Source organism: Chinchilla lanigera, unplaced genomic scaffold, assembly GCF_000276665.1.
Source record: "Chinchilla lanigera isolate Chin_1 unplaced genomic scaffold, ChiLan1.0 scaffold00033, whole genome shotgun sequence".
Classification (NCBI taxonomy): Eukaryota; Metazoa; Chordata; class Mammalia; order Rodentia; family Chinchillidae; genus Chinchilla; species Chinchilla lanigera.
The window spans coordinates 415,068-429,573 of NW_004955434.1; the positions used below are offsets into that span (position 1 = coordinate 415,068).

A 14,506-nucleotide genomic window follows, 5' to 3' on the forward strand; every position below is an offset into this window, starting at 1 on the left:
GACAGAGGTTTCTCATTACCCCATTAGTAGTGCTGCCATTTCCAGCCTAGGCAGCAGACCCCCCTCCAGGAAATAAAAGATCAGAATCCACAGGAGCTGCTCCTTTTGCTATCTGTCAGTCGTTATTCCCTAGACCTCCTTGAATTTCCTTCTTTCCTGGAGAATAAGGGTGCTTTCCATTCCTTCACAACTCTCTGGACATACAAGCCAGACTTGCAAAGTTTAGAAAGTGATGGTACAGGAATGCACTGTTTAACATCTGACAACAGAGGCAATAACCTTTTCATGGGCTGTATAGTGGTTCACATAGGGAGATGCAGGAATCTGACAGGCCCCATAGCAGGACATTGGAGCCCTTGAGAGTAGTCTGTATGTAAGCAAAGTAAGACAGCCTTACCCACTGCAAAGAGGTCCAGACTCTGTCAGCATCAGCTCACAAGGGACTAATAACTCAGACCAGCTATGGTTGAAGGATTTGAGGAATATATGAAGCTTGTTAAAAAGTTGAAGCTATCCTGGCACTTGTGGGTAGAACAATGGTGCGGTTGGTGGCACAATAGTGTTTTAGGCACATGCCTACAGGATACAATAGCTCAACTGCAACTGCTTGTGTGTTGGGGTGTTATTAGTTAATGGTGACAGTCTTCCAAGACACATGGTCCCCAGATGAATTGCATGCTGTGATTCAATTTTTAAACCCCAAAACAGTTTCTACTGTATCGACTTATCACAGCCTGTCAGGGTTTACAGTAAAAATGCTTCCATTTAATAAAAGATATGACAATCCTTTGCACATCAAAATATAAAACTAAATTTTAAAAAAAGATTCTCCTGTGCAAATCGCCCTATTAAAATACAGAATGAAGATCACATTTTAACTTGACTTTCCCAAAACATGTATTTCATCTCCACAAAAATGATTGGATTTGGTTAAATAATATTTTCAAAAATAGCTACCAGATGTGTTTTTCAATATATTTAGCAATGAGAGGAAAATAAAACCAGTTTCTTAAAACAGGTTTATGTTAATTTATTTCATATTTAATAGGTGGTACTGTTATCATTCTTTATCAGATCCTAGTGTCACAAGGTTATAAAAAGATAGTCTTCAAATAAATCTAGCAACCAGAGCACATATTCTCATGGTTTGGTGAAGGGGCACTCTGTGAAATAGGGAGATGCTTTTGGGAACAAAGATTTAAGATATGAAAACAATAACTGTGCACAGGAAAACAATGAATTCAAATCCACAAACTGCCATCTCCTCTGGAACCAAACTGCAGTGCCTTCTGCAGCAATGACCTGGGAGATGTTTTTGTAAGTGATAAACTGTCCAACAACTGGCTTACCAGATCATGCCTTGATTGAAGATCAGTGCGAGGACATTGCCGCTGATGTCAAATTCAGTGTATGAAGGCTGGAAGAAACACAAGTGTTCACTGGATTAATATCTCAAATGATGAGAATCACACAGCAAGTGGTTACCTGTAGCATGATGCAGCTCCCAATTACTTCCCTTCTGTAGCAACAGCAGAGTAATCAATTAGAACAGGCAAGATAATAAGAAAGTAACCTTTACCACAGTAAGACTCATTTCAAAAGGCTGTGAAAGTATGGCAAGACACACGTTTGTACCCTGTTGGGGAAAGTGAGAAATGTAGCAATCTTTCAGAAAACGTTTGATAATACATAATAAAAGTTTTGAAACATCTTATTTTCTTTGACCCTGAATCGATCTTAACAAAGTAATCTGAAAATGTTGACAAGTTTTAGCGGGAAATAATGTACCCTTGCAAGTATCCAATATTAGCTAAACAAACACAGTGTGTCTAAACAGCAATATGTTATTCCAGCTAATTACAATTGCTTTAGAATCATTGTATTCATGAGTGAAAACTCTGCTCCAGTGTTGAACAAAACAATCTAATATGATGCATTCATTATTTGCAATCAATGCTATATGAAACTATAAATAGAGAAAAGACTGGAATTTAATACTTTATGCAGTAAACACAGAAAACCCTATTGTATAACAAAACATACATGAGAAGGAAAAAACTACATATATGACATTCAACATTCATTCCTTTAGACATGCTTTTTTAAAATATAAAATTATATTTTAAAATATTAAAATAATACCACAGTAAATATAAATTAAGTTATACCATATTAATTCAATTGCCTCTAAAATAGAATAAAACCTGAAAAGTAAATGATGGTTGGAGAGAACAAAATGAGCTTTCTTAAAGACAGGGATAATGAAATATTCAATGAAAGCTGTATAATAAACCTACTGATGGCCCCTCACTCTAGCATCGTTGTTAGAAGTCAGCAGCAGAAGAACCAATTAAATTTAGGCAGGGGACCAAAATAGTCACAGCACTAGAAATGGTCCTGTGTTATTTTTAGACCTTTGTCTGTGGTGGGCAGGAGTCAGTCATCTACCCAGAGGGAAGACATGTGGCACTCATTGGACCCAAAAGCCTGAGAAGACCCATTGTCTCCCTGCAAGCTTAGCTATTTTGAGCAGATTGACAACCTATGGATATTGTGAAATGTAATTCTGAATCTCAGAGAGAAGTAATTCTCTTTGCAGTGATCTGCCTCACCTTTTTTACACAAATCCTGATTCTCTTTTTGGTACTGGGAATCAAACTCAGGACCTTGCGATTGCCAGGCAGGTCTATGTGCCACTGAGCTATCTCCCCGGTCCCACAAACCCCGATTCTCATAGCTGGAATCACCCTACTTCTTGCTCCGGGCTGTCCTGGATGATGGCTTCAGAGCAGTGAATCTCAAATGTGGCCTCCAGGCGAGAGGCGGCAGCAGCACCAGGCAACGTGTAAGAAAAGTTAACTTCTGAGGTCCTGTTGCGGAGCTACTAAATCAGAAACCCTGTATTTCCCTTGGTCCCCAGGGTTGCTCATCTTGCTCAGATGATGTTCCCTAGTTGAGAATGTGGAGATATTAAGTAACAGCCAAGAAGACAACGTGGTAAGGAATCAGTAAGAAGTCATGAGCACCCCGTGGAGGGTAGAGAGGACCCGGGGATGGGAGCGTTAAGGTCTCTATTTGAAGTTCCATTCCAATATGCAGCATCTATTGGATGCTAACAGAATCCCTCTCTGAACTAGGGTTGAAGTGTAGCACTCCAACTATCCTGGTAGATGAGGCAGAGGTTTTACCTAGATCACTGGAGCTTTTCTCCAAAGACCCTCAAAGGTACCATGAAAAAAAACCACGTTTCTCTACACCTACAATAGAAACTTGTTTCCTGTACTTTGTACTAACCCAAGAACTCTGTCAGCACTCAATAAATAATGAATTACAGTCATTTAGTTACAGCTTCTATGTACCCAGGGCATGTTATATTGACTTTGTACTTTCAGTCAAATTTTCTACCACTTAAGAACAAAGCAGCAAGGGATAAAGGCCAAACAAAAGCTACGCAATAGTCTAAGAAAAAAAGGCAGTTTTGATGTCTGTCTCAGAAAAGCTGAATTAAGCAAGAAAAATAGAAATGAAACCAAGCCAGCTGAATACCTCATAGCAAAAAATGAGAAAGCAACACAACATTGCGTCCTGGATCTATAGCATGACCTCACTGTCGCTCACTAAAGAGCATTATCTAAGTGCTCTTGGCTCCTCTAAGGATGAAGCACTTTCAGCGAGGGTGACAGGAATGAGCTAATAAAAGGCGTTATCTCAAAGTTAGATAGCCAGAGAGCCAGAAGCTCTGCAAGCCATCTTGAACACAGGACTCAGCCAGGGACTAGACAGCATGAGAGAGAAGTTAGATCAGCTGTCAAGAATATTCCTTCATTGGTGAGGACAGAAACATAACTGGCTCTGAAGCACTAAGTTGGACTTGACTTCCTGAGTACATCCCCGAAGTAGGGAGAGTGCTGTCGATAGCCAGTGCTGCCTCCAGGATGTGGAGGGTCAGCGTTCACTGCATAGCACCCACCACTTTACCAGTATGATGCAAATAGCAGGGGTCAGGACTTCTGTTTTCATATACCTTTCATTCTAAAAGAAAAAGACAGATAATAGGCATGTTATAAAGAACATGTCAAAATAAAATAAAGCATTATATTGACATGTAGAGTGCTTGATAGGTTACATCAGATTGGATGATTAGAGAAAAGCTCTGAGAGGTAACTATTAACTAAATCCTTCATGACAAGAAAGAATCAGCCATGTCAAAGTCTAGGGTAGCATAGCTCCTTCAAGAAGAAACAGCTAGGAGCAAAGGCAGGGACTATCTTGTGTTTGAGTATCTAACAAAGGCTGCTTGTGGACTTTACAAAACAAGAGTAACAGGTGAGCTCAGAAAGACAGATCGCATCAGGTGCTGAAGGCCCTAGCAAGGCACTTGGATTTCATTGTTGTGGCTTACGAGGCCACAAGAGGATTTTAACCACACGAGTACTATCAATGCCCCAGGTTGGATTTTCCAGGATACATGGAGCCAGTTTTATTTGCAAAAAATGGAAGGTGAAATCTTGGCCATGTGTCAGACCACAGAACATTGGGCGTTGTACTTTTGCCCTTCAACTTTAGGGGAACAGGGTGCTGAGTGCAGAGGAAAAGCTGGTAATGGAGTCAGCACCAGTGAGGTCCAGAGAAGTCTGTACCACTGTTTCAGGAAATGAAGTCACTCCACCCCCACCCCCAGAGTGCAGCCAAAGCCCTGACTGTAAATCAAGTCTTCCTGAAAACCTCCACACCCCCGTGGGCGTCTTTGTCAGGTTCCACCTGGGTCATGGGGCTTATGAAGCAAGCTCCGTATTTAGTGAATCCTTTTTATCCCCAGCCTACTGAGTGGTAACTGGACATGATAATTACGGAGTAGTGCAGTAGATTTCCAAGGACTTACTGTAATATGCATTGGTAGTCATCTTACCCTGCGTCCAGAAACATCCGCCAGCTTCATGGAGAAAGGGCTGACTACGACGAAGCCAAGAATTCCTGAGTTCAACATTTTAACTGAGGATTTAGTTCAGCATTATAGCTCAAGGACACTGCATTATCCAGCCTGTGTTAATTTTATCTCAAGATTAAAAGCCATGATACTCAGTTCTGGGTGCTTCTCATTTATCTTACTCGCTATTTACTGGCATCTAAAATGGTGATCCCACCCATCACAGTCTGAGAAGCCCTTCCTCCAGCATAGTGCATGTAAATGACGCTTCAGAAAGGAAAAGTGTGATAAATGGAAAATTAATATCGTACTTACGTATCCATATTCCAAATCCCAGCACCAGCAATAGTTGCAAAATCTTACAAAACACGCCCTGAGAAAGTCGCCAATGAGGATTGTGACATACGTCGTCAGAACATCTGAAACCGTCAGCCGCACAAATTCCTGTTGAGATATTTTCTGTTTTAAAACATACATTTCTGTCTTTGAAAGTCCCACTGCAAATATAAAACTGATCATGTTTCTAAAAATTGTTCACTTGGAGACTGCAATTAAAAGAAAAAGTTGAAGAAAAGAATAACTGGACATACCTAGCAAATGAAAAATGATTCACCTATATTTTGTTACTATAGAAATAATTATTCCCCATCCTCAAATCACTACGTAAAAGTCTTCTTATTGAGAAATCTCTCTAAGTATGACATAAGAATAAATATTAACTACACAGAAATTTTTTAAATCTGGTATTGAATTACATATTTTAAATGGATAAAAGGTATGGTATATGAATTACACCTCAACAAAATTATTTTTAAAATCCTAAAATTCTTTTCCAGGATATGGATAGTTAAAATCATTATGTACATTTACTAACAAAAATAAAAATTAAACAATAATAAATCTTTATAAAACAATATTACAGTGGTAGTTCAGTTCATGATCTTTGGGGGAAGATGGCCGCATTTATGTTTGCCTGAGGAAGATGGAGATTGTGAACAGAAGTAAAATTTTGTTGAATGCTTTTGTTTGTGAAGTGAATTGTTTGTGAACAGAAGCATTCCTGAATCAAGGTATTACTGTATAAGCTGATTTATTCATGAGACAGTACGGATACATGCATGAATGTGTGTATATGCACAGCAAGCACAAGTATATGCTAAGTGGAGCTCAGCAAAATTCAAGACTGGTCACTTCAGTGGTGTGAGTTTGACATTTATAAGCTAACTCTGCACATAATGACTTAAGAAAGTCATTTTTTTCATAGAAATCATATGACAATAAACATTAAATGTAAGAATGGACATGCAATAATAAATTTTCATCACATAGCTCATTTTTGTTCCCTTTTCAGTGAAATTTTTTTTTTTTTTTTTTTTTTGGTTTTTGGTTTTTCTCCGGTACCGGGAACCAAACTCATGACCTTGAGCTTGCCAGGCAGGCGCTTTTGCCGCTGAGCTAAATCCCCAACCCCTCATTTCTGTTCCCTTTGTGTTTCCAATAGTTTGGGCTGACACTATCTAACTTAACTATCTAAGAAGTCATATTTTTGTAGAAGTACTAGTGTTGTATAATATGAAGTCTTTTGATTTTTATTTCTAGCAAGCTCCCTTCTAAAATAAATAGTGAATTATCTCACAGGACAAAGGAGCACTTGATTAGTAGTCATTAGGTTAATTTCTAGCTTCAGCCTTCAGAGCTGTGCCTTCCTATTATAGTCAGGGTTTACAAGGGAATACATTTAATATGGGACATATAATTTATAGGATTATTTTATAACAGTCACCCACAAAGTCAAATGCAGAAGAGTGTAGATCTGTCCACCCACTACAGACCGAAAGAATCCAGCTGAAGGCCTGGATCCCATGGCAATGTCTTCCATGAGTCCAACTGGAGGCCTAGAGCCCGCAACAATGGCTCATGCAAACCTGTATCAAGAATCTGTACTGAGAAGGCCCAACATCAATGGTGGAAGCTAGAAGGTCTGCATGAACAGGATGAAGGATCTGTGCGAACAGGCTGAGGGATCTGCGCTGGAGCCAGGAAGTGATGCTCAAGGTAAGGACCTAAAAGAACCGCAGCCATCCTCAGAGCCAGCGAGGACCCAAGCTCCTCCAACAATGAAAACAGCTGAGTTCATATCAGGAAAACCAGCGTGACAAGTTTTCCAGGAGAATCAACAGCATAACATCTTCCCCTCCAGTTCTCCTTTTATGCTGGTGGCAACAATCCCCAGCTGGGCCCTCCACACCCATCACCACACTGGGTGTTATAAACTGGGTGTTCAGCTGGGCCTTACATGTTGACCATTAGTTAATCTGCCACACTTCCGAAACTCCAGGGTGTCATGTGCTGCCTTCACAATCATTGCCACATCAAAGCATCACATGAAATAGTGTATCCAGTATCTCTTGTAGCTTTACTATACTTTGTTTTTAAAAGATTAATGTTACTATTATAAATGCAAGGTGAATAGCAACTTTTGTAAAGAGAAGTTAATTATATATGAATATAATAAACACAAAAATTTCTTTGAACACTTACTATAAAATTTAAAACTTGCATTAGCATTAATTACCATCCAAACTAGCATATGTGCAAGCAGTAATTTATTTGGAGAAGTGATCTCAAAGAAGAATGGAGAGCAGAAAGCATGATACGGAAAAAGACAGATGGCCTTCCCCAAGGGTGTGCTGAAAGCTGTCGCTGTTGGGGTCTTCACCCCTCTGAGACCCCCATGTCTCACTCTCTGTGTTCTTGTATTGCCCCTCCCTTTGCCTTTTCTCTTGGGCCTCACTGGCTGTCTTTCAGATGCTCAATCTCCAAAACATTTCAGACCACAGGATCTTTGCACATGGTTTTCCCTCTACCATTCACTTTTAATTCCCCTCTTGATTCAGTTTGTGCCAACTAATACACACTATCACAGCATCACTAGCTTAGGAAAGTCTTCCTCCTCTGCCTGGTAGAGGCAGTCTCCCCATAACAAGCTCTCAGATTCCATGCATTCTATCCTTAGAGTGTTTTGCTGCCATTGTACATTTGTAATTTTTGTGTAATCATTTTGTGTGCTTTCTAGGCCAAACTGCCATTCACTATAGAAACCTGATATGGATGCACTCTGAAACTCAGTACTGCAGAGAGGCAGGCATTCCACTGAGTGCAGCCAGGCTCCACTCCATCTGTCTAGTTTCTACCCAAACATGAAAGCCATAGCTGTTTGTAGTTACAAACTGCACGTTAGGCCCAACAATGGACCGAAGAAACAATGGACCAAAAAAACAATGGACCAAAGAAAATCTCTATTTTCAAACTTCAGTTAAAATAGCAGAGCCAGCAGAAAATTGCCCCATCTTTGTTTCCTTCTCTGCTATCTACCACAGTGCCTTATAGTTAGCACTCATTCAATGAGAAATGAATGGTGATAGTAGAGTCCTGAAGTTATTCCGACATATAAATGTTCCTTGCCCTATTCTTATTGTCCTTTGTATCCCCTATCAATGCTAAATTCAAATCCTAATAATTTGAGATAGTCTGAGAGATATTTTTCAGTTTCCACTACCAGAAAAGGAAGATTTCCTAACATAAAAGAATACTCCAGGTGGTTAGGAAATCCTTCACATCCTCCTAAGCACTCTCAGCCCAGTGGCTGAAATTCTACCTTCTCCCAAGGTAAAATAAATACACACATAAAAGAAAAATCTAACTTTTACATAAAATAGCTGAAGAAGATTCAAAAGTTATAAAGTTTAAATATCTATTCATATACCATGAAAGGAACTCACTACTCCAAAGAAAAGAAAATCTCCGAGATGGTGGTCCAAACCCACCTCAGAGGTGACGCCCACTTCCGTTTCCTAACAATTAAGTGAGGAGGGGGCACCTGGGACTTCCACACAGGTTTCATCTCATGCACCACACTGTGCCCTTGACAAATGTACTCTCAGGATATTCAGTGGAAATAGTTGGGCAATTCTGAACAATAAATCTGAAACAATCATCAATAAACAAAAGCAAAAAATGGGCAAGGCAGTATAAAGGGCCATAGATCATAGCTATTTCAAGGCAAGAGTTTGGAGACATGTACTGAGGCTAATTATGTTTAATTATGTTCAGCACTAGCAACAAAAACACAAGCTTAACTCAACTGTGTAGGTTACATTTGGCTTCTGTGGCTGACTTCTTGTGAGGTCTTGAGTAGATTACAGTTCTAGTCTCTGTCTCCTCACCCATAAGGTAAGACTGATAAAACATATCGCAGAGAATAATTGAAAAATTCAGTGAGGTAATGTTTGGCACAATAAAAATACCCAACAAATGTTAGTCATGGCTATCCTCAGCTCTTGGCTTCTTTCTCTCCTTCTCCAAAATGTAGACCTCAATAAATATACAGTCATACCTTCGTTCATGAATGCTTTTGTTTGCAAACAATTTTGTTCCCAAACAAAAGCACTGGACAAAATTTTACTTCTGTTCACAGAAGTAAATTTTACTCCACATCCAGTGACGAACACAACCATGGCCATATTCCTCACATAAACACAAACATGGTGATCTTTCCCAAAATCCTGAAACAAATTAAGTTCGTGAACCAAGGTACCACTGTAATTTCAAATAAATATCACCCAAAAGACTGCTGTGTCTTTCAAGTACCAGTGGGGATGAGACTAAATGATTACTTGGAAATCACTGCAAATTCCTTTCATTTTGAACTAAGAGGGTTTAAATTATCACAGCATTCTTGAAGGGAAACGAAGTAGAGGACATTCATGGTGAAGAGGAAACTTCTGGAAAGTTCTCATAGAACAATGAGCCTTTAGGGTGCATCGTCAACATTACATAAATTCATCTGCTTTTACTACTTTTCCATTTTTGTAAGTGACTGAAGCATAGAAGTGTTTCCAGGCTCAAGTATACAGACACTGATTAAATGACAAACCTTGCTACCACTACGATTGTTATGTCCAGCATGTCCCCATTCACTCCCATGGTTCCTCCAACCTCATCAGCACTCTATTCAGAGCTGCTACTCCTTCCTCCTGCTGGCCCTGCAGACTTTCCACATAAGTGCTTAATGCTCATAGGAGAAAGAACATGGAAGAAAAGAAAGAAATCCAACTACAAATGGTGGTAAAGTAAGACGATGAAGCAAGGAAAAATCACTAGGAATATCATTAAAAAGAAATAAAAGACAAGCAGTGTAGCCCAAGGGCTTCCCAGGAGAAATAAATAATTGTCATTTCCTTTATGTTAAGTCAGTATTATGGGAATCACAGCAGCTTAATAACAGTATTCCCCTAGAGTGATAACTCATATCTAATTCATCCTCCTTTTCCCAGAGATGACCAGCCCAGATTCTATCCTCCACCTTTGAGTCTGTTAGCCCGGTTCAATGGGTGTTTGCTTACTAACAGGTAGGTTTCTTAGTGCTCCTGTCAGCCTGCTATCCAGGACGTATAAGAAGGAAGTATCTCAGACTCTTGAGTTTGTGAAAACTGTATTTTCTGATGTGTTCATCTCTTGTGATTGTGTTCAAACTTGTGCTGAAAATTTAGGTAGCAATTTAGATGGATAAAACAGATTCACATTAAACATCAAGACCATATTTCACTACAAACAGCCTTGAAACATGCGAACTTGTGAATCCATGAATATTCATTTCTAATTGCTTCTATAACAATTTGCCACAAATTTAGTGTAACTTAAAACAGTTAAAATGGCTTTTCTTACATACAGTCCTGGAAGCCAGAGGTCTAAAGTCAAAATGCAGACACAGAGGAGAATCTTTTCCCTTGCTTTTTCTGTTCCCGGAGGTGCCCCACATTCCTCACGTAGCTGATGTCCCCTCCCTCTGTCTTTAAAGCTCCTCACTCTAACCTCTGCTTCCATTGCCATATCTCAATTTTCTGGCTTTGACTCTTTTACTCCCCATTATAAAGACCTTTGTGATTCCATTAGGCACACTCAGGTAATTCGGGATAATTCTCCTAATCTAAGATCCTCAACTTAATTACATCTGCAATGTGGGGAGACATGGGCCAAGGGGGGATTGAACCTGAGTATGATACAAAAGGGATCTTGGGGAGCAATAGGTCCATGCTCATGGAATGCACAGTTAGAGTTTAGAGCAGAAACTGCTGGTCAACAGTCAGCAGAAGTAAGCAAATTACCATCAGAGGTGATTGCTTTGCCCGTTGTGTCCCCTTTGCCCTGAGATTGCCTAATCTTCGTCTACATGAGTTACCTAAAAAATGGACCTATTCTGGCCCTGAGCTCTGACCAATACACCTATACAGTGTGTTGCAAAATGCTTTTCTTCTGTGTCTTTGTTCTCATGTCCTTGAGTGACAAATATATAACCACAGAGGCCTTGGTTGGGTGCTGTTTCTTTGAGGCTCTCCCATGCTGAAGAAGCAGCCGCTCTGAGTTCTCAGTGTTTGAATTGAATCTTATCTCTGAGTAATCTTCATGCTCTGCACACTCACAGTCTCTCACTGGACACTGCAAAGCCTATTTTCCATGTAGGAGAACATATTGAGTTCCTGGGACCAGGACATGGGAGGCTCTTATTCTGTCTACTACGTCCTAAGCCATAAGTATGTCTCTTCTAAATGAAGACAATTTTTATTTCACTTATTATTTAATACATAATCTGCGTCTATAAGTATGTTTTAAATATGTATATCTGAAGATAGAACTCTTAACAACACATAAGTAAAAAAGAAAGGCTTTATCTGGGCCCCCAAAACTTAAAAAATAAAGCAAAATATAATCTTTAACTACACCACATTTTATAGTCTGCCTTCAGTTGTGTATGTCTAGCATTATATATATTTACTTTATTTTTTTCTTACAACTGAAATAACAATTGACTGGTTTAAATACACTGAGCATCTGACTGAGACTGAAGATATCTACCATAACCATATTATATTATATTGAGTTATATTAATTTACATTAATATATAAATTGTATTAAATTTAAATATATATTTTATTATATATAATATATAAGTATAATTCAATTTAATTTTAGTTATTTAGTTTAATAAGACTAATACTAATTATTCAATTTTGGTTTTATCTTGAACACATAGCAAAACATTTTAAATAATTTCTTAAAGACATTTCTGCTGAACTGCTAACAGAAGCAAGCACTATATTTTAAAATTTCTGTTGTCAATAGTGAGCTGAAGTCCAAAATGAGTTTATAAAATGCACATTAAGGATGTCAATTCTAATGAGATATAATTATAGACTTTTCAAAACATAAATTGGGCCTACAGCCATACTACTGTGAACATGCCCAATCTCTCATCAAAATATAAATTTGATCTATACAGAAATAAGTGATCCTGCAGTGGATATTTGTGTTGTTTTTGTTTGATTTTATTTGGTTTGGTTTCCCTTATTGGACAAAAAGGCATGTGCAACATTATTTCTTTTCTCTGGTAAAATACCACTTATAGCCTGGCATGATGGCGCACGCTTGTAATCCCAGCACTCGGGAGGCTGAGGCAGGAGGATCGTTGTGAGTTTGAGACCAGCCTGGTCTATAAAGTGAGCTCAAGGCCAGCCTCAACTGCATAGCAAGACCCTGTCTCAAAAAGACAAAAAAAAAAAAAATACCACTTATCTTAGACTAGAACATTTGCATAATCATTATGAAAACAAATAACTTAAAAGAACGTTTCCTCTAAGGCTTAAGGAAAATTTATTTGACAAAAATTAACATTACAGAAACTAGCATTAGTGTATGATACCCAAATATCCTATCTTGCTGTTATTCTGTTTTTAGGGCAAACAAGTAACACTACATAGAACTTCATTTAAATACTAGTTTGCACCCGTGTTTTAAATCAGGGTGCTTTATTAGAAGCTAAGTAGATCTCTCATCAGTATGTTTATATCCAAGTGTAAAAGGAGCCTACAAGAACTATTTATCTCAAGGGATGTATGTGAGGATTCCATGAGATAATGCTTATGACATTCAGAACCAGCAAACACTAAATAGTCAGTAAATCTTAGCTATTTCTATTAATAAGCAAAAAATAGGAAACATGTTTGGAAGAAGTACTGACTCTGCTCTTATTTTTTTAATTGGCTAATTACATGTACTTTGATTCACATCATTACCTGTCCCACCATAGTTTCCCAGCAAGGTCCTCGAGGAACATCTGCAGGATGAACAAAAAAGGGTGGCCCCGTGGTATTCCCGGAGAGGGATGCATTGTAGGCTTTGATCATGTTGGCTTCCCACAGGGTAATGTTGGCCTTCACGTGCTTCTCCTCTTCGATCTAGACAGCGAAGATACAGAAACAAAAATAAGACCACAGTGTTCTCAGAGGTATTTCTGGCATCTTCAGACAGAATTTAACAGCACACTGATGGTAAGGACTGTGCAGACACCAGGCTTACCTTGTTGTTAATCTCATCCATCAGGGCAAGAATAAATACATACAAGTTGCCTAAAAGAAGAGCAAAAATGCGTCCTAGTAGCCATTTGAGAGCAATGAGAGGGTGGTAGTCTTCCAATTCAGCAAATAAGTCAAACAGTGTTGGACAGAACATCCCCAGCAGGGACATAACCATGTTCATCTGTAAGGAAGCACAACAGATGAACCAGGTTAGTGGTGTTCAAAATTTATTATCACTCTCCTCCAGAACTCTGGAAGATATTCGGCAAGGTTCCTCTGATTTTATAGAAGACTAAAGATTCTTGCATGAATGCATTTAGAATTTGGTCTCAATAAAAGAACAAAGACAATATTCAACTCATATTCAGTTCACAAAATGTACACGTGCATGAGTTGGATACTTGCTGGCAACGATGATTTGTTTCCAGAGAGCACATACTTCTCTGCCTGGTACTGATTCTGATGTAGCAATGCATTTCACTATAAGGGTTTCAAAGGAAATAGAAATTATCTCCTTGAAGGTAAGGTTGAAACTGGGAATACTAATTTTACCATCATCAAGATATGGTTAGCAACTCAAAATGGATTGGATGAGCTCCCTGAGACTGACTTCAGACTAAATTGCAAATCTTGGAGAATGCATACTTCTAGAGATTCCAAAAAAAGGAATAATTTTGTCAGAAGAAAACAAGACATTCAGGAAAACAAATAGAGAACATAACATATCATGTTGTGAAAGCCTCTGTATGAAAGTTAAAACTGGTCTATAATGTTATAGGCAAGAGAATAAATTATATAGAACGGGAATAAGCGGAGGGAGAAAGGGCAGAAAGAGACAGACAAAGACAGAGATAGGGAGACAGAAAAGGACAGAGACAGAGATATAGAGACAGAGAGTCAAATAGGAAGACAGAGACAGAGAGAGACAGAAACAGCAAGAGAGAATAGTGAAATCTAAACAGGAGAAAATATATTGTTCTTAGAGCCTGTTTAGACCCTTATGATTACATTACTAGGTTAAATTAAGTCAAAGATGAGAATGTGGAACATGAACTACTTTCATAATGACAAAAAGATGTCCAGTAAAACTCTTGCGACTTTCCCAAACACCCAACTCAACTTGTCACCATATGCATTTCTTATTTTTTCCTGCTGACACCATGT

The 14,506-nt window shown here is 38.7% G+C and overlaps 1 protein-coding gene across 1 annotated transcript in view; it reads right to left on the bottom strand.

The window, feature by feature from the left end:
- Positions 1–14,506, bottom strand: part of Tmc1 (transmembrane channel-like 1) — a 101,645-nt gene that overhangs the window by 16,334 nt on the left and 70,805 nt on the right. Inside the window, exons 12-15 of the mRNA XM_005388743.1 lie at positions 13,344–13,523; positions 13,061–13,222; positions 5,243–5,371; positions 1,350–1,417 (exon numbers count right to left, since the gene is read on the bottom strand). Coding sequence (XP_005388800.1) covers positions 1,350–1,417; positions 5,243–5,371; positions 13,061–13,222; positions 13,344–13,523 — 539 coding nt within the window. The remainder of the gene's footprint in view (positions 1–1,349; positions 1,418–5,242; positions 5,372–13,060; positions 13,223–13,343; positions 13,524–14,506) is intronic.